The following is a 22,060-nucleotide window of genomic DNA, read 5'->3' as shown; positions in this document are numbered from 1 at the left end:
CGTTATATGGCGTTACATGGGTGTAGTCAACGAGTAGCTAGTATACGAGTCTGACTACATCGCAGAGGAAGGGAATGGAGTCAGAAAAGGGGGGTCCGGGAGGTGACGAGACGCGACGACGAACCTGACGCTCGTCGTCCAAAACGAGATTGTATCTGAAAGGACGAAGCCACAGAGGTCAGCACGGGTAGGTAAGATGAGTAATGATGCCAAGACTCGCCAAGTAAGAGAGTAGGGGGCTGAAAGACGCGACGGAGGACGGGTCGAGCCGAAGGTGAGAGACGACGGGAGTTTTCGAGTCGACGGCACGATTTCTGCAAAGAAAGGACGAAAAAAAGTGAACGTGTCAGATACTCGACTCGGATGAAGACTAGAAAGTACCAACTCACTCAAAGTATCGCAGTAACTCGCGAAAACGAACCACCCCTCTCCTTCCAGAAGACGCGATCGATCCCCTTGCCGTTCCTACATCCTTCAGCAAAGTAACGCCTCATCTCCAGCGAGAACCCAACCAACTCGATCCTCATACCCGTCTTCTCCACCGTAGCCATCGCCTCCACGACCTTGTAAGGAAGCAAGTCCTCTCTCCTCGGTTCAACACGCGTCGACGACCTCGAAGGAGCGATCCCGAGTGCTCGATCATGAACCTTGCCCGAGGGAAGGCAGTAGACCGTGAGGGTTCGAGGGACGGGTTCTCCTAAAATGAGTCCAGGAGGGAACGGGTAGGCTTCTTCGATCCTCCTTCCAGCGTTGGTGAGGTCCTCGAATCCGAGTCGACGGATGGTGTCGAGTCGAGGAGCGTCTGGAGCGAGCTCGCTGATGTAGAGGCTGAAATGGCTTTGGAAGGGAGGAAGGATGCTCCTCAGGAAGGCGGTTCGTTCGAAGTTGAGGTTTGCGAAGATGTCCTTATCCATCTGGAAGGAACCGTCCGAGACGATAGATCCGTCGTCGTCCGAGTTGAGCTCGTTCTCGAAGTCGATTCCCTTCTCGAGAACGGCTCGAAGTTGACGATCTCCCGATCCGTGATTGTCCTTGGAAGCCTTCGGAACCTTGGTGAGGAAGAGGCAAAGGTGTTTGAGGTTGGGTAGGACGACGGGGTCGAGGGGGAGGAGGATGTCCTCTCGAAACTCGGAGAACGCTTCACCACTCCTCTTCAATCGAGCAACCCCTTTTCGATCCCTGTCCCCATCTGGAAGGTTAATAGGAATCCTAGCGTCCTTGTACATGTTGATCCTGAGCTCCTTGACCAAGCTCTTCCTCCTTTCGACGTCCGCTCCGACGACGAAGATGCCCGTTCCAGGGTCGAAGAAGGTGATCCAGTCTCGAGCTCGGAGGATGGTGATGGAGTGGCAGAAGAAAGGGAGGGTGTGGTCTCGGAAGGTTTTGGAGACGAGAAGGAAGTGTGTTGTGTTTGGAGGAGGAGTGGGAGGGGAGAAGGGAGTGGAGAGCTGATCGTTTCCGAAGGTGAACGAGAGGATCCTGTCGAGAGGTTGAGTAGAGCGGTAGAGGCTCGTAAAGTCCTCAAAGGAAGAAGAGAGGGACATTATAGTGAGGTGAGGTCTGATGTTGAAGAAAGACTGGGTCAGATCCATTGAAAGGAAGGAAGGGAGGAAGGGAAAAGGAGGGGAGGAGAAGGAGATGACCTCGACTACACGACTCGACGAAGCGGGAAGAAGAGGAGGTTGGAAGGCGAGGAGGATTTTCGACCGAAAAGTTGTCGATGAAGATGCCGAAAGGATGATCTGTTGAAGGTTGATCTGGATGCGCTGGGATCCGAATAGAGGGAAGCTGGGAAGGAGGAGATGATGACCGGTGCGGCGGTGGGAGGAGAAAAGGTGAGCTTCGATTTTGACTTTTTGAGCTTCCTTCCTCCCACCTCCCACCCTCCCTATACCACTTTTTCGGGTCTTTTCCCACAAGCCGCCACTCCTTCGTCCGGTCTCAACCCAGCCAACTCGTCGAGATGTCTCCGCCTCTTCGAGTTCCTCTAGAAGTCCTCGAGCGGATCCTCTCCTTCACCTTCGCCTCCCCTCCTCCCTCCCCTCCTCCCCTCCCTCTTCAAGACGGTCCTTGCCCTTTCATCACTCCTCCCATCGGATCCTCAAGTCTCCTCCTCGTCTCCAAAGGAGTTCGTCAACTTTCGCTCCCTCTCTACTACCAATCGATCTCAATCTGCGACGGAAGCGATTGGAAGAGATTCCTCGACCCTCAAAACGGACTGCTCGTCGGCGACGACAACGAGGAGAGACGAAGTTGGGTCAAGGAGATTCGATGGAACGCGGCCGAGGACGCTTGGATCCCTCTCGACACCGGAAGAGTTATACGGGAGGTCGAGCAGGGCCAGCGACCTTCAACTCTCCTCGTCCCTCTCGACCCCGTCGTCCTTCCAAACCTCGAGCTCGTCAACTTCTTCCACTGGAGAGGCTGGGAGATGGCCACTCTCCCACCCTTCAAGTACGACGGGGACGAGGTCTGGTCGGCTGATCTGGCAGGGAAGCTCTGGTGGTGGGAGGATAAAGCAGAGAAGGAGCTCCGTCAGTACGAGAAGCGTCGGAGGGAGGATTATCGAGACGACGCGACGGAACGATTCGTCTCCTCGAGCGACGACAACGACGACGACGACAACGTTGATTCGGAATCTCTCAACTGGGAGCAGTACGTCACTGCTAGCATCTACGGAGTGATGCGAGGCTACAAGGACCTCCTCTCGAAACCTCTCAAGGACGTCGCGACGGAACGACGGAAATCCCTCTCCCTCCTCCTCAACTTCAGCCGAACCCTCTCCACCCTTTCCGTTCGAATCCCACTCGACCTCTTCCCCCTCTTCGCTACCCTCGGACACCTCCCTCCCCTCATGGAGACCATCAACCTCTCCCTCGTCATCCTACCACACGTCCTCGTCGACCTCTCGTCTCCCAGGAGCCAACCAACGGCAGACTACGTCGAATGCGAGATCCTGCCCTACCTCCCAACCAACCCACGCGTCTCGGACTTCATGATCGAGTTGGACGAGGAGCTCACTAGGGGAGAGGTCAACGTCTCACGTTCTTTGACGAGGTGGGACGCCGCGAGGATTGAGTCTCGTCAGCAGTGAGTTGCGTCTCCCTCCTCATCCTCCACCTCTCTCAACCTCACCTCCTGTTTTATTTACTCCGTCAGGTCGATTTCGGGCGCTACCACGGTGTCTTAGTTTCCTCGCGTCGATGATCTTTCGGGCGCTACCACGGTGTCTTAGTTTCCTCGCGTCGATGATCATTATCTCGTTCGTCCGCCTCAATCTCTTCTTCTCGGCGCGTCCTCGTTCTGACTGAATCTCTAGGCGCCGCCTTTCCCAGTCAGAGATCGATGTCGGGGCCGCCCCCCAACCGGAGGAGGGATCGTCGGGGTGCTGAAGGGAACATCGGGGGCTGGTGGAAGGGGTTGGGCCGGGAAGAATCGAAGGGAGGGACGAGGAGAGCGGAAGTTCGTTTGTTGGACTGAACAGGGAGCGAAACGGTTGAAATCGCTGGAGAGGAGCTATCTATCTACCTATCATCTTGTCGTTGTAGTGTGTTCTCGTTCGATTAGCCATCTTGTCTTCGCTCTGCGATCTTTTCGAGAGGACGAGAGTCCGCTCGTTCGACTTCTCTTCTTCAGTAGCAAAGGTCAATAGCGTGGCCTTTCCCGAACGTGAACGAGTGAGAGAGGGACCAAATCTACATGATCATCCGTGCCACGAGATCAACAACCTCCTCCTCCGGCGGTCTCCTTCGACGATGAGCGAAGACCTCGTGGGAACGAAGATTCCGAGTTGATGATGAGGTGAGGTTTGATGAGGCGAGGTTTGGGAGGAGGGAAGAGCTTGAGAGGAGGGACAGCTGATAGAAGACAAAGTAAATGGAGGTCAGGGTCGACCGCTTCAGGCCTCGACGCGTCGTTCGAACTGAAGGAAAAACGAACTCACGTGTGAGAGATGTGACGAGAATCGAAACGAAGAACCGAGGGGCGAAAATTTGTACAGGTGGGTTGCGCTGATAAGACGAAGAGATGAGCTGGAATCAGCGTCTGTTCCGACGGCTGAAGAAAAAGAGGGAAAGGGGACGCACCGAGAGCAAGGCGAGCGAGAGGAGAAAATGAGTAACGCTCAGTCCGACGAATCAACCTGCAAGGACAGAAGGAAGAACAACGTCAGCTGCGACTCTTGGTCACCACAACATCGATGGTTAGGGCTGCATTCGACTCACCTCTCGAGGAACGATCTTCTCGAAGGACTCCTTCACTCCAAGCATCGTCCCATCTTCGCTCCTCCAGACCCATTCCTCCCCCAATTCAAACTTGTGCTTCCCTCGAACGAGCTCCCAAAACGATAGAGGAAACCCTTCGAACTCCAACGAGGCCTCCAAAGCATGCTTGAGGAAACCGTCGACCTGGAAAACGTCCAACGCGTCCTTCAAATCCTTCTCGAGTTCGAGGTTGAGTCCGGTGGGAGGGTAGACGACGAGATAGTCCATCCCATGATTCTCCAGATCCGCGAGCTCTGCTTCTCCGAGAGCATCGAGACCAACGTAGACGGTTCGAGGAGGAAGGTCGGGGTCGACAAGAAGCCCCCACGACGAATCGTCTCTTTCCTCGATGGCCTGCTCCTGCAGATCGTATGTGCTGGGTAGTTCGGTTTCCATCAAGAGTTCATCAATCCTTCGTTCGTAGAAGTTGTCGAAGACGGCCGTTTCCAGGGGATTCTCGGCGGAGGGAGAGCAGGAGTAAAGCTCTTCGCTCTCCCAGAACTCGTCCGCCACCCGAAGGAAGGTGGTTTCTCCCCATAGGTTGGTCAGGATGCCGTAGTGTCGAGCCGAGCGGTAGGTTTCTGACGAGGTGCTGGTTCTGCTTCTGGAATGGCGACCGCAGAGGAAGAAGCGGAGGAGATCGAGGTCGGGAAGGATAACCTCCTCCAACTCGATGAGGACTCGTTCTGGCCGTAAGCATCTCTCGAGGGCTTTCCTGATGACCGTGTAATCCATTGGGATCTCGGCTTCCTCGGCGACGTTGATCCAGAGCTCCTTGACGAAGGAAGCTCTCTCCTCGTTGTCTTCTCCGACGAGGAGTCCGTTCTCGGGATCGAGGAAGGCTGACCAGTCTTCTTCTTGGACGATGGAGATGGTGGAGTAGTAGAGAGGGAGAGCGAGTTGACGAAAGCCTTTGGAGATGAGGAGGAGGTGGGATGTTCCGAGAGGAGGAGCGAGGAGGTCGGAGGAGGAGATGGGAGAGGAGGAGGAAGGAGAGGCGAGAGGAGTGAAGGCGAAAGAGAGGATTCGTTCCAGAACTTCGAGAGGGACTCGGAGGGGAGGGGACATTGTTTTGGAGGAAATGCGAGGTGGGGGTAGGTTAAAGGGAGGTGCAGGGTTGAGGAGTGAAGCTTTTGGGACGAAGTGGGGAAAAGGAGAAGGTGGGAGTCGGACGAAAGAAGAAGGTCGAGCTCGGACCTCAACCTTCCCCTGGTTTGCTTCCGTCCTCCCGTGAGCCCATTTTTTCTCGTCTTTCAACTCTTATGGCGTTTCAAGACGTACCTGAGTCTCTGAAGAATATCTCTGTTTCAGGCTCACGGTTGACTCCGAAAAAGCGCCACTGAAACAGGAAGGGAAGAAGCTCATCGCATGGCTCCTTCCCTTGTCCCACCTTCAACCACAACAGCGATGGATACAACCTCCCTAAAGCTCGAGAAGGACTCTCTCCCTATCCCTACCTCCTCATCAACCTCGAAATCACCCGTAAAGAGGCAAGGTTTCTTCCAATCTCTCGTCAAAGGGCCAGGATTCCTCGGACTCTACGTCCACCCCGTCCTTCTCTTCTTCCTCGTCGCCTTCCTCCTCTACGGTCAACGATCCTCCATCGCAACCTACCTCCACAGCAGCACTGGATACCTCTCAGTAACAGCTCCTCTCCCTCCGAGTTCCATCTCCTGGGGCCCTTGCCCGGATCGTCCAGCGAACGAGACTCGATTCTCTTGTGCGACGGTCGAAGTCCCTCTCGATTACTCGAAGGGATACGCTGGAGGAAGCGCCTACGTTGCTCTTTCCAAGTACTCCTCCGTTGAGAAGGGGATCAAGAAGAGAGGAACTGTGTTCGTTAATCCTGGAGGTGATTCCTTTTTTGTTGTAGGAAAGGGAGAGGGAAGGAGATGACCGAAGAGGAAGGCGTGGGCTGACCTCCGAGCCTTTCTTTCTGCTGCTACATTTTCGTTTCTTAGGGCCTGGAGGATCTGGATACGGTAAGTCAGACTGTTTCGTTCCTCATCAACGGGGATGCTTACCTGACACGCGAGTCGATAAGCCTGCGACGAAGGAACGACGAGCTCACCATCTCCTTTCCTTCCCCCTCGTCGCTGTTTCCCATCTCCTCGTCATCTTGTTCGTCCCGTTCAGGCTACACCTTCCGAGCCGGACCTTCCTTTGGCGTCATCCTCAACGGCCAATACGATATCGTCGGCTTCGACCCACGTGGAATCGCTCTCACCTCGCCTCAGATGCGTTGCTTCAAGACGATGAGGGAAGAGTCGATCTACCTTGCATCTTTGCCCAAGGGAATTGAGCCTCTCGGAGAAGAGGAACAGTACCGACGAGGTGTAGCTCAAGAGGATGCTCGGAACCTCCTGATGGCCGAGAGGTGCGAGAGAGAAGCGGGAGCTGGTGCTGGACGGCATGTGAGTTGTTTCGAGAGCTGAGATCGGCTGAGATCGGCGAAGGTGAAGCTGATCGAGCTCTCTATCTACGCTCAGATGGGAACGGGAACTGTGGTCAGGGACATCGAGCTTCTTTCGACGATCATTGAGGGAAAGGACGCGCCGATGTGAGTTCGAAACGAGAGCAGCATTTCTTCACTCGTCACTTCTCGCTGACTCAGTATCCTATCCGTCTCTCCAGTAACTTCGCCGGCTGGTCGTATGGAACCGTAGTCGCCGAATATCTGTGCGTTTCTCGCAGTTCTTTGTCGAAACGCGTCGAACAACCGTCTCCTCTTCCTCTTTCCTCTCTTCTCACTCTTCCTCCTTCTCATTCTCTCTGATTCAGGATCGGAATCTTTCCGGACCGTATCGGTCACGTCGTTGCCGATGGAGTCTGCGATCCTCTCAACTGGGTTGAGAACCCTCAGCATGAATGGGGACGATCCGTCAGTCAAACCCATCTCGTTCCCTCGTTTCGAACTTGTACTGACATCCTCCTGTAATCTTTCAGGACTACTACGACTCCGAGAAGACTTACGAGGCTTTCCTCTCCAGCTGCGCTGATGTGAGTAATTCTCTTCCTCACCACTCGAACAGGGAGACCCGATCTGACGAACGCTCGTTCGCTTCTTCTTCTTCCCTCTCAAGGCTGGACCCGAACGCTGCCCTCTCTCTACTTCCGAGTCCAACACAGTGGAGTCTATGGCTAAGGAGGTCGATGATCTCCTTGACCGACTCCTCGAATACCCTCTCATCGTGAGAGAGGAAGGTTCAGTCGGAGGTTTCTTGACTCCCAACGACGTTCGTCTCCTTCCTTTTCTTCTTTTTCTCTCTCAGCTTACTTCCTCCCTGTATCCATTCTTCTTCTTCAGGTCAAGAGCTGGATGTTCGGACAGCTCTACAGGCCGACGGGATGGACCGACTTCGCCTCTGGTCTGAGGGAGACGCTCGGTGGGAACGGAACGAGAATCTACAAGGCAGGGAAGGTTACGATTGAGTTGGACGAGAAAAAACCTGGATCTACTTCTTTCGCGTGAGTTCAACTTCGCTCTGCTTCCGTCAAGCCTTGTTTCGACCCGTCGAACTCGTCGAACTGATCCGTTCTTCTTCTTCTTCCAATGCAGTAACCCTGGTGTCGAGTGCTCCGACTCTCCTTCGTACCCATCCAACCTCACCTCCAAGGAGATCGTCGACATGATTGTTGAGGAAAATCTGTGGGAGGTTAAGCACACGAGTCGACATTTTGCAGGTTCGGTCGTCACGCGCCTGCACTCCTCGCCTTTCGTCGAGCTGACCGCCTCTTCCTTTCTTTTTTGGGATCCACAGGTCTCGGAGCTACTACCTGCCCTCGCTGGACGAGCATGCGAGAGCCGGAGAGGTTCAAGGGACCGTGAGTTTCCAGTTCCTCACTCGTTCGAAGAGATGTTGATTCTGACTTTCTTATATTTTCGACGCGACTCAAGGTTTAACGCTACTCTCTCGAACGACATCTTGATCATCGGAAACACGTACGTTCTTTTTTCATCCACTCCTATGGGACAGGAAGGAACCTCGGCCTCAGATCGAAGGAACCTGACCTTGTCGCGTCTCCTTCTCTTCCCTTCAGCGCCGACCCCATCACCTCTATCAAACACGCTCGACTCCTGAACAAGATTCAACCTCAGTCTCGTCTCATCCACCACGACGGCTTCGGACACTGCTCAACGGCCATGGCTTCGGTTCGTTTCACTCTCTCGATTTCTAACTATTGAACGCGTCGTCGTTTACTCGCTGACTCTCCTTCCTCTCTCAACAGCTCTGCACCACAAAAGCCATCCGAGCCTACTTCCTCGACAACGTTCTTCCCGAGAACGAGCTCCTCTGCAAACCAGACGTCCAACTCTTCCCTGGAAGCTCGAACACGACGGCTTCGATTTTGTCGGCGGAGGATCGAGAGCTGCTCGAGGCGGTTGAGACGCTGGGGTCGGTGTTGGCCGAGAATGGGTTCAGAGGAAGGGGGAAGAGATTCTAGACGTGGATGGGTATGTTTCGTTCATTGCTTGTATGGGAGAGAGAGAGACAAACGAACGATCACGTCGACGCGCGGTCGTTGTTCGTCGAACTGAGAGAGAAACGTCCTGGGTTTCGGTGCCAGAAGCTCAGCCTCCTCTTCGGATCACCGGTCCCCTCTGCATCTCCTAAGACTGTCACCAAACGAAAAGTTTGTACGAAGGCAGTCCCTTCTCTCTGCGTTTCAAGGGGCGTGCCTGACACCGCTTCGTCGGCTCATCGAGGCCTTCTCTTCCCTTTCTCAGGTCTCCTCTCTTCGTCTCTCCAACGCCCACCATCCTCCAACAGCCTTTCATCTCTTCGTCGCTCTCCTCCATATCATCCCACCCCTTACTCCCCCCCAACCCATGCTCTCCGTACCTCTCCTCGCTCTCGCAACGACCCTCCTCCTCGGACCCGGCGCCTCGCACTCCCTCGTTTCCGCCTCCCCCTTCTCTCCTCCTCCTCCTCCTCCCTCTCCTCCAGCACTCTTCTTGAGGAAAACATCGTCCTTGAACCAGAGACAGGCTACCTCGGATTTTGATCCGACTACTGCGGGATTCGTGAGTGCATGCTTTCCATTCTCGTAGAGTCACTGAAGGATGAGGAGAGGAGAAGGCGATCGCACGGTCGAGGATCGAGAGGGAGGAACGAAGGACTCAGGGAAGGTTCAGAGTCAAGCTTTGCTCTTAAGGAAGCAGACTCGAGAAGCTACTTCATAGATATTGAAGTTGAGCTGACTGAAACGAGTTGTCTCGACAGACGCCCACGGACGAGTGCGCTGACGAGTGTGGTGTTTTTGGTGAGCTTTGAGCTTCCTCCTCCTCTGTCTTCCCTTTGCTCGTTCTGAGACTCTCGAGCTCACAGTGTCTTTCTCTTCGTCATCAGGTGCTGAGAGAGGAATCAACATCACTTTCCTGTGAGTCAGTTTTCACGTTCTCAAGGGGGAGGAAGAAAGAGGACATGAGAAGCGCTCGACCACAACAGGAGACGCGAGGAGACGAAGGGAACGATGGAGGGGTACGCAAAAGAAGAGAGCTGATGCTGACTTCGACCGTCTTCCTTTATCCACAGATGCTCGGCTGGAGGGTTTGCTACTGTCGAAGCGTACGTCCACAGAGGCCTGCAGATGGAGGGAGAGCTGACGAGACGAAAAGAAAGCTGACACGGCGCGTCTCTTCGTCGTTTTCTTCTCTTCTCTTCAGATGCGGAGAGTGCGATCCCGAGATGGCTTCTAAACTTGGGATCAGTGAGAACACGAACGATACCGTTGGTGAGTTTGTTTCGTCTTCTTGCTTGTGAAGCTCATTCGGTCGCGTTGAAGCAAAAGGCTGACCATCGAACCTTTTTTTTTCCTCAGTCGCTGTTCAAGGTCAGTTTCCCTCGTTTTTACTGTTCACTCCAAGCTCTACCCATCCTCAAACCCTTTATTTCGGCAGCTTATCAGCACTACTGTGTCATCAACGCTCTCTACGTTCGTTCCTTCTCCCAAAATCCGTCGCGTCCAAACCGCCTTTAAGTCAAAAACTCAAGCGCTTTCTCCCTTCTGACAGACTCCTGAGCCCTCCTGTGCTCCCCGCTGCTCCTCCATGCTAACTGAGATCGCTCAAGACTGCGAGAACCCCAACTCGGATGGGTTCTGTGGACCTTGCTCTCAAAATGGGATCACGGATTTCAGGATGTGAGCGGTCCTCCTTCGCCTCTCTTTCTTTTTTTTTCCTTCAGGACTGAAACTGATGCTATGCTCTCTGGACGTTTACAGCTGTGCCGCCTGCGACGCTAATTATATCGGTGCTTTCTCAGGCTCGACTGTCGCTGAAGCTGTTAACAGTGCGTCGCGTCCTCCTTTTCCTCTTTCTTCTCCCTTCGCTTCTTTTCTCTGACTTCGGCTATTTATCATTGCCCAGACTTGATCACCGAGTGTCCCATCGCTAACTCCTCCAGCTCTTCGTCGGTCATGTCGTCCACGGCAACCTCAGCGAGGCAATCGGCAACCTCGACTTCGAAAGGTTCGTTCGATGCGTTTCTTCTTCTTCCCCTTGTCATTCGTTCTCAAACTGACTTCCGCTCTTTCCTTCCCAATTCTCAGCTGCCGCCGTTCAAACTAATCCGCCTACAACCACACCCTCAGGAGCTGAGGTTCGAACTCGCGTCGGGTCTCTTGCGTTGATGTTCGGAGTCGTTGGCGCGTTTGGGATTGCTCTGCTCTTCTGACAGCATCGATACTTCTGTTTCCTCTACCTTGTAACCTTTCCTGCCATCCTTCTTCCTTTCGACTCCTTTTCCACGCTTTCGTCGTCCTGTAAGCTTCGCTTTGCCCTTTAACTTTCTTCTTGCACGCCCTCTCTCTTGCTCGGAACGTTCTACTTATTTGTTTCGCTCTAATTTTTCGAGAATGCGCACTTGCTCTTTTATAGCCAGCCAAGAGTCGACTCTGAATCTCATCAAAAATGAAAGGTTACTGACGCTGGGTGTCCTCTCCAACAAGAGAAGGAGGAGGAGTTGAAAGCTCACCTCAAACGCCCATCTTCTCCTTCCCTCCCGTTCTCCTTCTCCTTCTCCTTCTCCTTCAGCCAGCCATGTTGCCGGATGCTCCTAATATCGACACCTCCAGGATCTACGCTGTCGACTGTGAGATGGTTAACGTTGGGTTTCAAGCTCGAGAGATCGCTGTACGTTCCTTCAATCTTTCGTTGAGCTCCTCCCTTCTTCGAGCTCACCCTCATCATCTCCTTCTGTTTCCACAAGCTCGCTCGAGTCGTGATTGTTGATTTCGATGGTAAAGTAGTCCTCGACAGTTTTGTTAAACCTACTCAGAAGGTTATGAACTATCAAACAGCAAGTGAGTGAGCAAACGAGGAATCAATCCCTTTTCAATCCGACTTATGTACAGTTGTTGACCTCTCCCTCCCTCTCCCTCCCTCTCCCCACCCTCTCCTCTCCCCCCTTCAGTAACCAACCTCCACCCTTCCAACCTCCTCCACGCTCCCACCCTATCCAACCTCCTCCCTTCCATCCTCACCCTCCTCTCCCACCCAACGCCTGCCATCCTGATCGGCCACGCCCTCTTCAACGATCTCTCCTCCCTCCGTCTGGCTCATCCTCACACTCACGTTCGAGATACAACGTTGTACTATCCTTTCAGGGATTTGGTGGGGATCGATAGGAAGAAGGAGGAAGGGGTTCCTGGACCGGGGTTGAAGAGGTTGGTGAGGGAGGTGTTGGGGGAGGAGAGAGGGAGGGAGTTTAGGAGTTGGGACAAGGGGGGGTTTCATGATCCTGTAAGTAGACTGTGGGAACTTTTCAAAGGGTTTGGAGTTGGACACCGAGATTGAATAGGATAACGGAACTCAGATTTCGGAGCTTTGAAGGAGTGGAACGGAAACGCTGACCTCCTTCCCTTCTCACGCGCGCGCGCGCGTTGACAGATCGAAGACGCCCGAGCGACTCTAGACCTCTACAAATCCGTCATGGTCGAGTGGGAGAGGGATTTAGCTCTCGGACTGGACGTCAGTGAGGGTGTACCGGGGAAGTTCGCTCAGTATTACTGCTGAGACGGTCAGGTGTTCGACGAGGGCAGAGGGAGGGAGGGAGGGAGGGAGGGCCGGGAGGGTGTTTGCTAGCTTACAGTTCTACTTGAACGATCTTAACGAACGAGTTTTTTTTTACGACTGATTTGAAAGGGAAGGGAACGTGTGCGCTCGACGAAAGGAGAGCAGGTTTGGGTGCGACCTCCTCTCAAAAACGAGCCCAAAGTCGGAAGGTGAAGGACGACGCGTCGAACCTCTCGAACCGTTCTTCCCTTCCCTTTCCCTCCCGCCAACTGAACACCACACGAAAAATTCAAGAGAGAGAAAAAGAAGAAGAAAAAGAGGTTCGTGTATAGAATCGTTATCGTTGTCGTTTTCGTCCAAGGTCGTAAAAAAAGGAAAAAGAGCTAGAAAAACAGAGAAACTCCCAAAAAACACCCGTCACCTCCCAACCAACCTCCCTCTCCCTCTCTCCTCTCCCTCTTCCCCCACCCTTCTCACCCTCCCCCTCCCGCTCCCAAGCCTTAACGACTCCGACTCCAACTCCAACTCCAAATCCAAACACTCCCTCCCCCCCCTGCTCACCCTCTGTTCCACCTCCTCCCTCTCCCTCCCCGCCAACAAAGTCGACCCCGTCGGCTCCAAGAACTCTCCGTTCAGCACCGAAGCGGAGAGAGCGTTGAAGAAGGCCGGGTTCCCTAGACTTCCGTCGTCTGAGGTTCGAGGAACGGGGACGGGGACGGGGACGGGGAAGGTTCTAGGACGAAGGACGGGGAGGGAGTCTTCGCTGTCTTGGGAGGAGGACGAGGAGGAGGAGGACGAGGAGGGAGGGAGAGATCGGGTTGAGGTTGGGTAGGGAGGAAGGTAGGAAGGGTTCAAGGAGGGGGTGGAGCCTGAGGGATGTCGTTCCTGAGGAGGAGTTCGACTCCGAGCGCCGACGACGGTGGCGAGAGGCTCAGGAGAGGAACTCGGAAAGTTGTTGTCGTCTCCTTCCGTTTCCGTTTCCGTATCGCTGACGTCGTCGAGTTGCCATGCGAGCCTTGTTGTTGGAGGAGGAAGAGGAGGACGCAGGGGATTGTTTTGAGGGACAACGACGTTCGCCGACGACGACGACGACTCTCCAAGTGTCGAGCGGAGGGCTTGAAGTCGTTCGTTCGCTTCCTCTCTCGACAGTCCATGCCTACGAAGATTGTTCACGTCGAGTTGTGAAGGACCGAGGAACTCGTCTGGGAGTCGAGAACGACGAGTGACGGGGACGATCTCCGGGAGGGAGTGATCAGACGAGTCCGTCTCGGAGGGAGACGGGACGACGCGTTGGATGGGATGGGAGGACCGGTTGAGGTGCGAGTAGAAGGATCGTTCGGCTGTGAGGTTTGAATCGAGATTGAAGGGTGACCTTGGGTTCGAAGGGGAAGGAGGGCGTCTTGACGTTGGGTGTGCGTGTGGTTGTGGTTGTGGTTGTGAGGTGGTGGTGGTTTGGGAGGAGGAGGAGGGAGGAGAGGGTAGGAATCGAGAGGCGACTCGAGTGGAAGCGTAGGTGTAGATGGGATGGGTGTGATAAGGTTGGGAGGCGTCGATGTAGGTTCCGAGGATTCGACCACTAAGGAAAACGAAAGCAGAACACAAGTTCAAACGAAGAGGCTCTCCGACGCGACGGCGACGCGACGGTGGTCGGAAGGATGAAAGAGCTCACCAGTTCAAACACGAAACCAACTTCTTCTCACACGCACACCCCAAACTGCCCATCTCTCCTTCCAGCTCCCTAACCTCCTCTCCCTCTCCCTTCCACTTCCCAGCTCCCATCGGAGCCAACTGACTCTCGAACCTCAACCCGCCAGGACTTCGAACCGCTCCTTCCCTCACAACCAACGCTCCACAGCCTTCCTCCTCCTCCTCCTCGTTCCTCCCAGCACCTTCAAGCCACTCCGCCGGAGGTCCAAGTCGAAGGTGCTTCTCTCCCTTCTTCTTCTTCGACGACGACGACGACGACGACTTCTCCTCCTTCGGACCTCGACACCAAAGCCTCCAGCTCCCTCCCTCCTTCGCGTCCGATCCTCCAGGTTGGACAAGACGATGACCTCCCTCCCTCTGAGCCTCGGATCTGCTACTTCGCTGTCGATCTTCCCCTGTGACCCGTCGGAAGGTGAGCCGGATGTGGGTAGGACGAAGTTGAGCGGGGAGGGAAGAAGGGTCGTCGACGGGAGGAGACGTTCGATTCGAGTCGCCTGAGAGGGAACGGAGAGGGGAGGTTCGGATTCGACTGGGTGTTCGGACTGGGTGTTGAGAGTCGAGAAAGGAGTCTTCGGAGAAGGTGGGCTGGAATGGTGGTTGGGAGTTGGAGGAGGGAGAGGGAGGAGGGAGTTGAGGGTGAGGAGGGAGCTGATGAAGGGTGTGCGCTGTTGGGAGAGGTGGGTTGGGAACGTTTCGATGAATGGCTCCTCGACGACGGAGAAGAGACATCTGTCCCGTGAGGAGCGAGTGAGGAAGCATCTGCACACAAGGAAGGAAGAGATGAGATGAGAACCGTTGGTCGGTCACCTTCAAACGAACGAGAAGCTCACCGATTCCGCCTCCTCCCCATCTTCTTCCACCTGATCCATTCTCTCTCTACGACTAGTAGTCTCCTCCTCTTCTTCCGTCCCTCCTGCTCGAAGCAACGATTCCATAGCGTCGATTTGAGAGCGAAGGTAACCGATGCGACCTTCCGTACTCTGATCCCTCTGCTCGAGTCTCCTCAGAGCGTCTCGAGAAACGTCCAGGACTTGAAGGATATGGCTTCGTTCGGAATCGTTGAGTGGTCGACGAGGAGTTGAAGGTTCGTAGATGAGACCTAGGGAGGAGGTGGAGGTTGGAGGGGATGGAGGAAGGGTTGGACGAGGAGGGATGGGAAGATGAGGGAGAGGAGGAGGAGCGGACGGAGCTGAAGAGGAGGGTTGCTGAGGGTTGGGATTTTGGCTGAGAGGAGAACTTGTAGACGAAGATGCGATAGATGAAGGTCGTTCTGGGCTCGACGAGGGAGGAAGGACGTCCATCGACGACGACGAAAGACGAGAGGGAAGCTCCCTGTGCTGCTGCTCCACCGCCTCCTCCTCCTCCTCCCTTCCTTCCTCCGCTTCTCTCCTCCCACCCTCCACTGTCCTCCAATGCCTCCTTCTTCTCAGAGGAGCACCGCCAGATCCAAGAGCAGGGAAAGATTCCTCGTCAATCGAAGGAACGGAAGAGGTGGAAGGGAGGGTTGAAGAGGGAGGAGGGAGGAAGGAGGAGGAGGACGAGCTGCCGGTGACCGAGCTGGTCGAAGCTGCAACGGCAGCGTAGGATCGAGAGGAAGGTGGAGGCATAGATGGAGATTGTGAGAGGAGAGCCTAGGATTGAAGAAGGAGAAGAAGGGTTTGCATTTTTCTTTGTGTTGAGAAGGACGGAGGAGGGGAGGTCGTGGTTGGTGGGAGGAAGACGAAATGAGCTTCAGGAGGGAAGGAAGGTCGTCGACGGGGAGATGAAACGAGCAAGGGGTCGTCTCGCAAAAAGATATACATGTTCGAGCTCAAATCTAGCATCTCTTCGCACTCGAAGCAGAGCGAGCAGGAAGGGATCATCATAGTTCTCGAGTCTCTACGAAATCGAGGTCGCCCTCCTCTCTCTCGCTCTCCCCTCTCTTCCTCCCTTTCCTTTCTCGCCGCGTTCAGCGACTTCGGTTCCGCCCTCGGATTCAGGCTGCGAGGCAAAAACGAAGGGAAGCGATAGAAGAGCAGAGCATGGTATCTATCTGAAGCGGGACGAAAACGAAGACGAAGACAAGGCGAAGACATGAGAGAGAGAGAGAGAAACGGACGAGATGGACGGTCTGTAGCTAGACTGGCGTCTACTCGTCAAGAGGGTAGATATGTCTACATACAAACAAACGAAACGAAACGAGTCAGTATCGACTTCGAACGAACGAACGCGTGCACAAAAAAGAAAGGACGAGACGAGACGAGGAAGGAAAACTCACTTCGACAAAAGCTTGTTCATAGTAAACATATGCACCTTGGGCACCTTGAACACGGCTTGAAGGGTATCGTCGCAGAGGATGTAGCGTTTGTCGCTTGCGTCCTGAAATGCGTGCGAAGGGGAGGGGAGGGAAGAGTGGGTTAGAAGAGGGGAAGCGATTTTGAGACGCGTTCGAGTCGACGACGAGAAGGAAGGGTATGAAGAGAGAGTGGGAACGAAACGAACCTGCAGATCCCTCTCCTTGACGTACTCCCAGATCTTCTTGACCGTTTGAGGTCGAGACATCTTTTGCGTTTTTGGATCAACATCACAGAAAAATGATTCGAGGCGAAAGGGGAAACGAGAGTCAGCTCGAGGTCGAAAGGACGCGTCTCGTCCCTCCCGTTCCCGTTCCCGTTCCCTCCTTCCCTCAAAAGAGACCGAAAGTCCCGGTTTGAAACTCACCCTATCCCCACCCACCACAGCCTGCAACGCCTCACTCAAGCCCATCTCCTTGTTGAACGCTCCTCCCCTAACAACCTTCTTCTCCCCCTCCTCCTCGTCCCCATCCTCGTTCTTGACCTTCTTGACCTTCTTGCTCTTCTTCTTCGACGAACCACCACCCTCGTCGTCGTCCGAATCAACAGTAGGACTGCTCTGAACTCTTTTCCTCTTTTCCTTCTCCTTGGACTTGGATTTGGACTTGGACGACGAAGCAGAAGCAGAAGGACCTCGAGTCGAGTGAGAGTTGAGCGAGAGGGAGAGGGAGAGAGCGTATTCTGCGTCGGTCAGGGTTTGGTTGGAGATGGTGCTGCTGGATTCGGATTTGACTTTATGGGAAGATTTCGGTTTAGAGGAGGAGGAGGTGCTGGTTGAAGGAGGGAACTGGTGTTGAGGGAAGGAGTGGTGAGAGTTGGAGTGGGGTTTGCTGCAGGATGTTGATGGTTTGGGAGGAGATGGGGAAGCAGAGGGGGAAGGAGAGAGAGCTGTGAGAGCTTCGAAGACGGATTTGGTCTGTGAAAAGGAGACGAAACGAAACGAAACGAAACGAACGAACGAGGGAGTCAGAGAGGGACCTGAGGGAGAGAGGGAGCGAGCTCGCACAGCGCTTCCGGACGACTCACGATATGGTTGATCTCCTCCTTATGCTCGTTGAGAACCGCAGGATCCAGGGAAGCGTCGTTCTGAACGAGCATCTTTCGAACTTGTCGAGCCGTGCTGGACGTACACGAGAAGAACGAGCGAAGGAGGGAGAGGGAGGGAGGGAGGGAGGGAAGCAAGGTCAGCTCCGAGGCTTAAACGAGCTTTCAAAGGAGGTTCGACGAACATCTGAGATTGATCTGCTCCTGCTAGGATAGCTCGAATGGCAGGTCGTAGGGATTCAGCATCGAAGTACTGTTTGAAAAGTAGAGCAAGAGAGCGGAGAGGAAAGGAAGGAGCAGAGAGTCAGCTCGACGGTTTCAAAGGACTCCCTTCTCTTCGGGTTTGCTGCTTCCTTCCTTCCATCCATCCGTCCCAGTTCTGGCTTCCGAGGGACTAACAGACATGTCGAGGAGAAGAAGGAAGAGGGTGTCTCTGGTTACTACGAGAAAATCGAGTTAGTTGGCGGTTGAGGGTGCAAGAAAGAGTCCGCCTCCCCCGCGTGAGCCGAAAGCGAGCTTCCTTCCCTTCGAACCTTCCTTCCTCTCTCTTTTCTCTCTTCTTGAAAACCCAAACGACGACCATCTCTCTCTCGCTCTCTCGCTCAAGATTCTCTCCCTCCTTCGAACCTCCTCTCGTTCCACCTCCCTTCTTCTCTCGCAGCACTCGTCGTTCCTCTACAGAACCATGGCTTCCACTTCCACTCCAGATTTCACGCGCGTCAGTCTCCTCCCTCCTCTCCTCCTTCTCTTTCTCTTTCTCGTTCGTCCCTTCGTTCGTTCGAGCTTGAAGTAGCTGACCTCGATCGATCGTATACTCCCTCGTTTTCTCTAACCAGCCTCTGGTCCTCTTTGGCCCTTCCGGAACCGGGAAATCCACTCTGCTCAAGAAGTTGCTCGCAGAGTTCCCGGACAAGTTTGGGTTCTCGGTTTCTCGTGAGTTCAACGTCGACGCTTTCCGTTTCCTTGCTCTTTCTTCGTCGTTGCCTCAGGTTCTACAAGGAGGTCGTTGTGCTTTGGATGATGGAGCTCTAGCAGGAGCGAGGGGAAGGGAAGGGAAGGGAAGGGAGGGGAGGAAGGAAGGAGAGATGAGCTCGACGACCTTTCGACTTTCTTTGCTTCAGTCCCTCCTTCTCGTTCGAGATGGGCTGGCCTTCTCCTGCTTGCAGATTTTTGCTCTTAGCACACTTCCTCGCTCTCCCTCTCTACACTCTGTTCAGACCCTTCTTTCCTCGGAAAATCTTCTCCTCTCTCCCATGTCTCAAGCCAACCGCCCTTCCCCACGCCCTCTCCTCTCCTCCCTCCAAACACACTCTCGCTCTCGACCCTCGACCCTCCTTTCCTTCCCTTCCAAACTGAACCCATTCCTCTTCTTCTCTTCCCATCTTCGTTTAGACACCACCCGCTCCCCACGAACCGGTGAATCCCCCGGCGTCGCCTACCACTTCACCGACCGACCGACGTTCGAGCGACTCATCTCCGAGGGAGCCTTCATCGAGAACGCAGAGTTCTCGGGGAACAGGTACGGGACCTCGGCGAAAGCGGTGCAGGATTTCGAGGGGACGGGGAGGAGGTGTATCTTGGATATTGATATGCAGGTGAGTGAGCGGAACGTGACTCTGGGGGAGGGAAGGGACGGACGGAGAAGAGGAGAGGAGGAGGAGGGCTGAGAAGGAGAGATTCGGTCGCTCGTCGTTCTTCGTTCTCTCTCGGCCCTTCTTCTTCTTTTATCTTATCTCTACTTCGTACTGACCCACTCCCTTTTTTCATATTCTCTCCCTCCTCCGCAGGGCGTCCATCAAATCCGAACCAACCACCCTCACCTCAACCCCATCTACCTCTTCATCTCCCCTCCTTCGTTCGCCTCCCTTCGAACGCGTCTCACCTCCCGAGGAACCGAATCCCCAGAGTCCCTCCAGGCTCGTCTGGACGCCGCCAAGGGTGAACTCGAGTACGCTGTGAGCGAACAGGGGAAGGCGGACGTGGTGGTCGTGAACGATGATTTGGAGAGGGCGTACGGGTTGTTCAAGAGGGTGGCCCTTGGGGAGGTGATGGGCGAGGGGGAGGGGGATAGCGTGCCGGGGGATTTGTAGAGAGGCTGTGTGTGTGTGTGTGTGTGTAGAGAGGCTTTTTGGATCGATTCAGGTCGTTTTTCGTGACGGATGGATGGAGGTCGAGGAGATCGGAAAGAAGAGAGAACCGAGACGCGTTTTTTTTCTTTTCGTTCAGATCTTTTTTCGCTTGAAGCTAGTAGTCTACCGATGGAGAAGGGTTAGCGTAACGGGGATCATCGAGGAAGGACTCTTTTGCTTCTTTTTTTCACCTCCTTGCCTTTGCGAACCTTTCTTTTAAAGACTTACACCTCCGGGACTCTGCAAAAGCAAGGGTGAGTCGTTTGAGCCCTCTCGACTTCCGAAGACCTCCTTCATCTCGAGAAAAGCGAGTCCTCCTGTTCTATATAGACTACTAGCGCATCTTAGAGAAGCTGGGTCTGAGGAGTGCGTGCCTCATGCTAGAAGAAGGAGAGAAAGGTCCCGTCCGATTCCCGCTGGGGATTTTTCGTTTTTCGAGGTTTGCATCTGGCCCGGACGTTTTCCAAGTGGGTGGAGGTGACGATTGGGTCTTTTTAGGTCTCCTTGATCGATGTAGGGTAGCGGTCTAGATGGAGAAGCTTCGATCCAAGATGTCAGGTCGACGAGAAGTCGGACGCGTCGCGTTGGCAAGCCTGAGCGAGAACGGCAGCGTCGATTCCATCTGGACGAGGGCTTCGAGAGACGTATCAGTGGTATCAGTGGTCAGATATATATCTGAGAAGCGTCGGATCGAGCTGGTCCAGATGGCGAAGGTCTCTACCAGATGGAACGGAGGAGGACATTTCGGAGACGATTCCCGCTGGTGATTTTTCGTTTTCAGAGAATTCCATCTGGTCAGCAGCTTTTCCACGTGGCTCGATGGAGCCCATCAGTCCACGGGGGTCGTATGGGTTGATCTGGAGCAGTGGTCCAGATGGAGGAGCCTCTGACCAGATGTCAGGTCGATGGGCAGTCCGAGACTTGACGCGTCGCGAATCGAAGCCTGACCAGAGCACTAGCCCCGATTGTATCTAGATGAGAAGCCTGAGAGACTTTTAAATGGTACTTTTCTCTGTTAATACATCTTAAGAGCATTGAGTCAACTCGATCCAGATAGAGAGGTTCCCTACCAGATGCAATCGAGGAAGAAAGTTTCGGCTTGGTTTCCGTCGGGGACGGCGAGTTTCTTGATGATTCCATCTGGACGAGAGGTTCTTCATGTGGTCCATGGGTACCAATGTATCCCTGAGGGTCATATAAGTTGAACCATGGTGCTGGTCCAGATAGGAGAGCTTCGGTCCAGATGGAAAGCGACGTCGAAGTCGGGAGGGAGGAGCGCGTCTCGGCTGGCCTGAGGCTGCTGCTGAGCGAGAAGCGTTATGACTTGGAGAGCTGAACACAAGCACTGTTGGTGGTTGGTAGACATATTGAAGTCTCAAAGCTCAGGATAGGACCCCTGGAGAATTTCTGGCAGAAAATTGAGGACAGGACGAAACGCCTCTTCCGCCTTCTCTCCCTGCTCCTCCCTCCAAAACCACAACGACCTCGAAACCCTCCCTTTTTTCCCTCACGTCCCGCAGAACCACTCGTTCTCTCTCTTCATTCACTCAGGATGTATCTCAGTCCTCTCGAACAGGTCATGACTCTCTCGGATCCGGCATAGCAGCTGGTGGATGCTCGATTTCGTCGATCTGGAGCTCGAACGCTCCTCCTCCTTCCTTCGCTCCTCTCTTCGTCCTTCCTCGATAGGATCTGCGGACACGGAACTATGCTCAGATGGATGGGATGGATGGACGGATATATGGTGAGCACGTGAACTTGTCTCTCGTCTTTGGGAAGGAGCGTTGGTGGATGGAGTGAGGAGGAGATGAACAGCGAAGGACCGATGGAAGCTGACTCTCTCTCTCTCCCCCTTCGTCGACGCTCTGTCCACGCCCTTCCAGACTCCCTCGCCACTCGAAACTGCCTTCCTCATCGTCTACGATTACCATGGAAAAACGTCTCTTGAACGAGGTGACTTCGATCTCGGTGGATGGGCTGGGTTGGGTTGGAACGAGGAGGCTAAGGGACGAGATGTTGAGCTCGACCTTCCTTTTCCCTGATCTTTCTCTCTCTCTCGCTGACCATCGTTACTGCTTTTCCTCTCCCAGATCACCAGGCTCTTTCCCTTATTCGCTCGACAGCATATATGCTTCCCGAAATCTCCCCTCTTTGACCTTCACCCTCCTCCAAAGCCGACCTCGACTCCTCCTTCGATGGGTTTCGCTCTCTGGCAGCTTGAACGAAGGTCCTCCCTACTGCTCGTGAGTTTAATAATCTCTCTCTCTCTCTCTCTCTCTGTGTCCTGCGTCGAGAAGAAGCAGTGCTCGCTGGAGGAGGAGTTTGAGAAGGAGCACTCGATCTGCAAGCTCACCACCAACTTACCTCTCTGCCTCCCTTCCCGATGATAATTTCCAGGCTTCGCTGCTCGGGATTTCTCTTCCGATCGTCTTTTCGCCCCCCTTCTTCACATAGCCTACTACTCGAGGACTGAGATCTCTGCGCCCGGTGGCCTGTTACGTGGGAAAGAGAGCTAGAGCGACGCGTTTCCTTGAGCTTCGTTTTGATTCGAATCTTCTTCTGAGAGCG

The 22,060-nt window shown here is 54.3% G+C and overlaps 9 protein-coding genes across 9 annotated transcripts; 5 read left to right on the top strand and 4 right to left on the bottom strand.

Moving 5' to 3' along the window:
- Positions 1-12: 12 nt before the first annotated feature.
- On the bottom strand, positions 13-1,544 carry BDY24DRAFT_415217 (uncharacterized protein; the record flags this gene model as incomplete). Its single annotated transcript, XM_076643416.1, has 4 exons — positions 13-54; positions 125-155; positions 254-314; positions 422-1,544. 4 exons carry the CDS (start codon positions 1,542-1,544, stop codon positions 13-15), a joined length of 1,257 nt encoding a protein of 418 aa, XP_076496800.1.
- Positions 1,545-1,875: 331 nt separating this feature from the next.
- Positions 1,876-3,710, top strand: BDY24DRAFT_441420 (uncharacterized protein). Its single transcript, XM_076644608.1, has 3 exons — positions 1,876-3,090; positions 3,160-3,181; positions 3,336-3,710. The coding sequence occupies exons 1-3, from the start codon at positions 1,964-1,966 to the stop codon at positions 3,390-3,392; spliced, it is 1,206 nt and encodes a 401-aa protein (XP_076496799.1). The 5' UTR covers positions 1,876-1,963; the 3' UTR covers positions 3,393-3,710.
- On the bottom strand, positions 3,680-5,112 carry BDY24DRAFT_389129 (uncharacterized protein). The gene is made up of 4 exons (XM_076640486.1): positions 4,224-5,112; positions 4,086-4,141; positions 3,944-4,010; positions 3,680-3,857 (listed from the first exon to the last, which is right to left on the bottom strand). The coding sequence occupies exons 1-2, from the start codon at positions 4,995-4,997 to the stop codon at positions 4,124-4,126; spliced, it is 792 nt and encodes a 263-aa protein (XP_076496798.1). The 5' UTR covers positions 4,998-5,112; the 3' UTR covers positions 3,680-3,857; positions 3,944-4,010; positions 4,086-4,123.
- Positions 5,113-5,473: 361 nt separating this feature from the next.
- Positions 5,474-8,736, top strand: BDY24DRAFT_389124 (uncharacterized protein). The gene is made up of 14 exons (XM_076640485.1): positions 5,474-6,114; positions 6,224-6,244; positions 6,399-6,676; positions 6,752-6,822; positions 6,897-6,941; positions 7,044-7,143; positions 7,209-7,262; positions 7,346-7,498; positions 7,570-7,730; positions 7,822-7,946; positions 8,024-8,087; positions 8,161-8,205; positions 8,304-8,415; positions 8,493-8,736. Exons 1-14 carry the CDS (start codon positions 5,631-5,633, stop codon positions 8,706-8,708), a joined length of 1,929 nt encoding a protein of 642 aa, XP_076496797.1. The 5' UTR covers positions 5,474-5,630; the 3' UTR covers positions 8,709-8,736.
- BDY24DRAFT_389123 (uncharacterized protein) lies at positions 8,714-11,139 on the top strand (the record flags this gene model as incomplete). Its single annotated transcript, XM_076640484.1, has 12 exons — positions 8,714-8,897; positions 8,971-9,288; positions 9,488-9,527; positions 9,614-9,644; positions 9,800-9,832; positions 9,931-9,998; positions 10,086-10,097; positions 10,165-10,199; positions 10,279-10,406; positions 10,488-10,555; positions 10,633-10,734; positions 10,815-11,139. Coding segments are annotated over 12 exons (1,144 nt in total), but the record flags the coding sequence as incomplete, so codon positions are not given.
- Positions 11,140-11,243: 104 nt separating this feature from the next.
- Positions 11,244-12,370, top strand: BDY24DRAFT_351433 (ribonuclease H-like domain-containing protein). Its single transcript, XM_076637716.1, has 4 exons — positions 11,244-11,397; positions 11,474-11,567; positions 11,678-12,006; positions 12,154-12,370. The coding sequence occupies exons 1-4, from the start codon at positions 11,305-11,307 to the stop codon at positions 12,277-12,279; spliced, it is 642 nt and encodes a 213-aa protein (XP_076496795.1). The 5' UTR covers positions 11,244-11,304; the 3' UTR covers positions 12,280-12,370.
- A 1,327-nt stretch (positions 12,371-13,697) lies between these two features.
- Positions 13,698-15,828, bottom strand: BDY24DRAFT_389117 (uncharacterized protein). The gene is made up of 2 exons (XM_076640483.1): positions 14,817-15,828; positions 13,698-14,745 (listed from the first exon to the last, which is right to left on the bottom strand). The coding sequence occupies exons 1-2, from the start codon at positions 15,591-15,593 to the stop codon at positions 13,945-13,947; spliced, it is 1,578 nt and encodes a 525-aa protein (XP_076496794.1). The 5' UTR covers positions 15,594-15,828; the 3' UTR covers positions 13,698-13,944.
- A 189-nt stretch (positions 15,829-16,017) lies between these two features.
- BDY24DRAFT_59978 (uncharacterized protein) lies at positions 16,018-17,834 on the bottom strand. Its single transcript, XM_076645017.1, has 7 exons — positions 17,763-17,834; positions 17,549-17,616; positions 17,346-17,439; positions 16,687-17,235; positions 16,468-16,527; positions 16,244-16,344; positions 16,018-16,139 (listed from the first exon to the last, which is right to left on the bottom strand). The coding sequence occupies exons 1-7, from the start codon at positions 17,766-17,768 to the stop codon at positions 16,115-16,117; spliced, it is 903 nt and encodes a 300-aa protein (XP_076496793.1). The 5' UTR covers positions 17,769-17,834; the 3' UTR covers positions 16,018-16,114.
- Positions 17,835-18,048: 214 nt separating this feature from the next.
- Positions 18,049-19,490, top strand: GUK1 (guanylate kinase; the record flags this gene model as incomplete). The annotated part of the gene is made up of 4 exons (XM_076644607.1): positions 18,049-18,081; positions 18,200-18,296; positions 18,756-18,958; positions 19,151-19,490. The coding sequence occupies 4 exons, from the start codon at positions 18,049-18,051 to the stop codon at positions 19,451-19,453; spliced, it is 636 nt and encodes a 211-aa protein (XP_076496792.1). The 3' UTR covers positions 19,454-19,490.
- Positions 19,491-22,060: the final 2,570 nt, after the last annotated feature.

This window comes from Mrakia frigida, assembly GCF_051309035.1.
Source record: "Mrakia frigida strain ATCC 22029 unplaced genomic scaffold BDY24scaffold_15, whole genome shotgun sequence".
Classification (NCBI taxonomy): Eukaryota; Fungi; Basidiomycota; class Tremellomycetes; order Cystofilobasidiales; family Mrakiaceae; genus Mrakia; species Mrakia frigida.
This window is presented reverse-complemented; position numbering and strand designations above follow the sequence as displayed.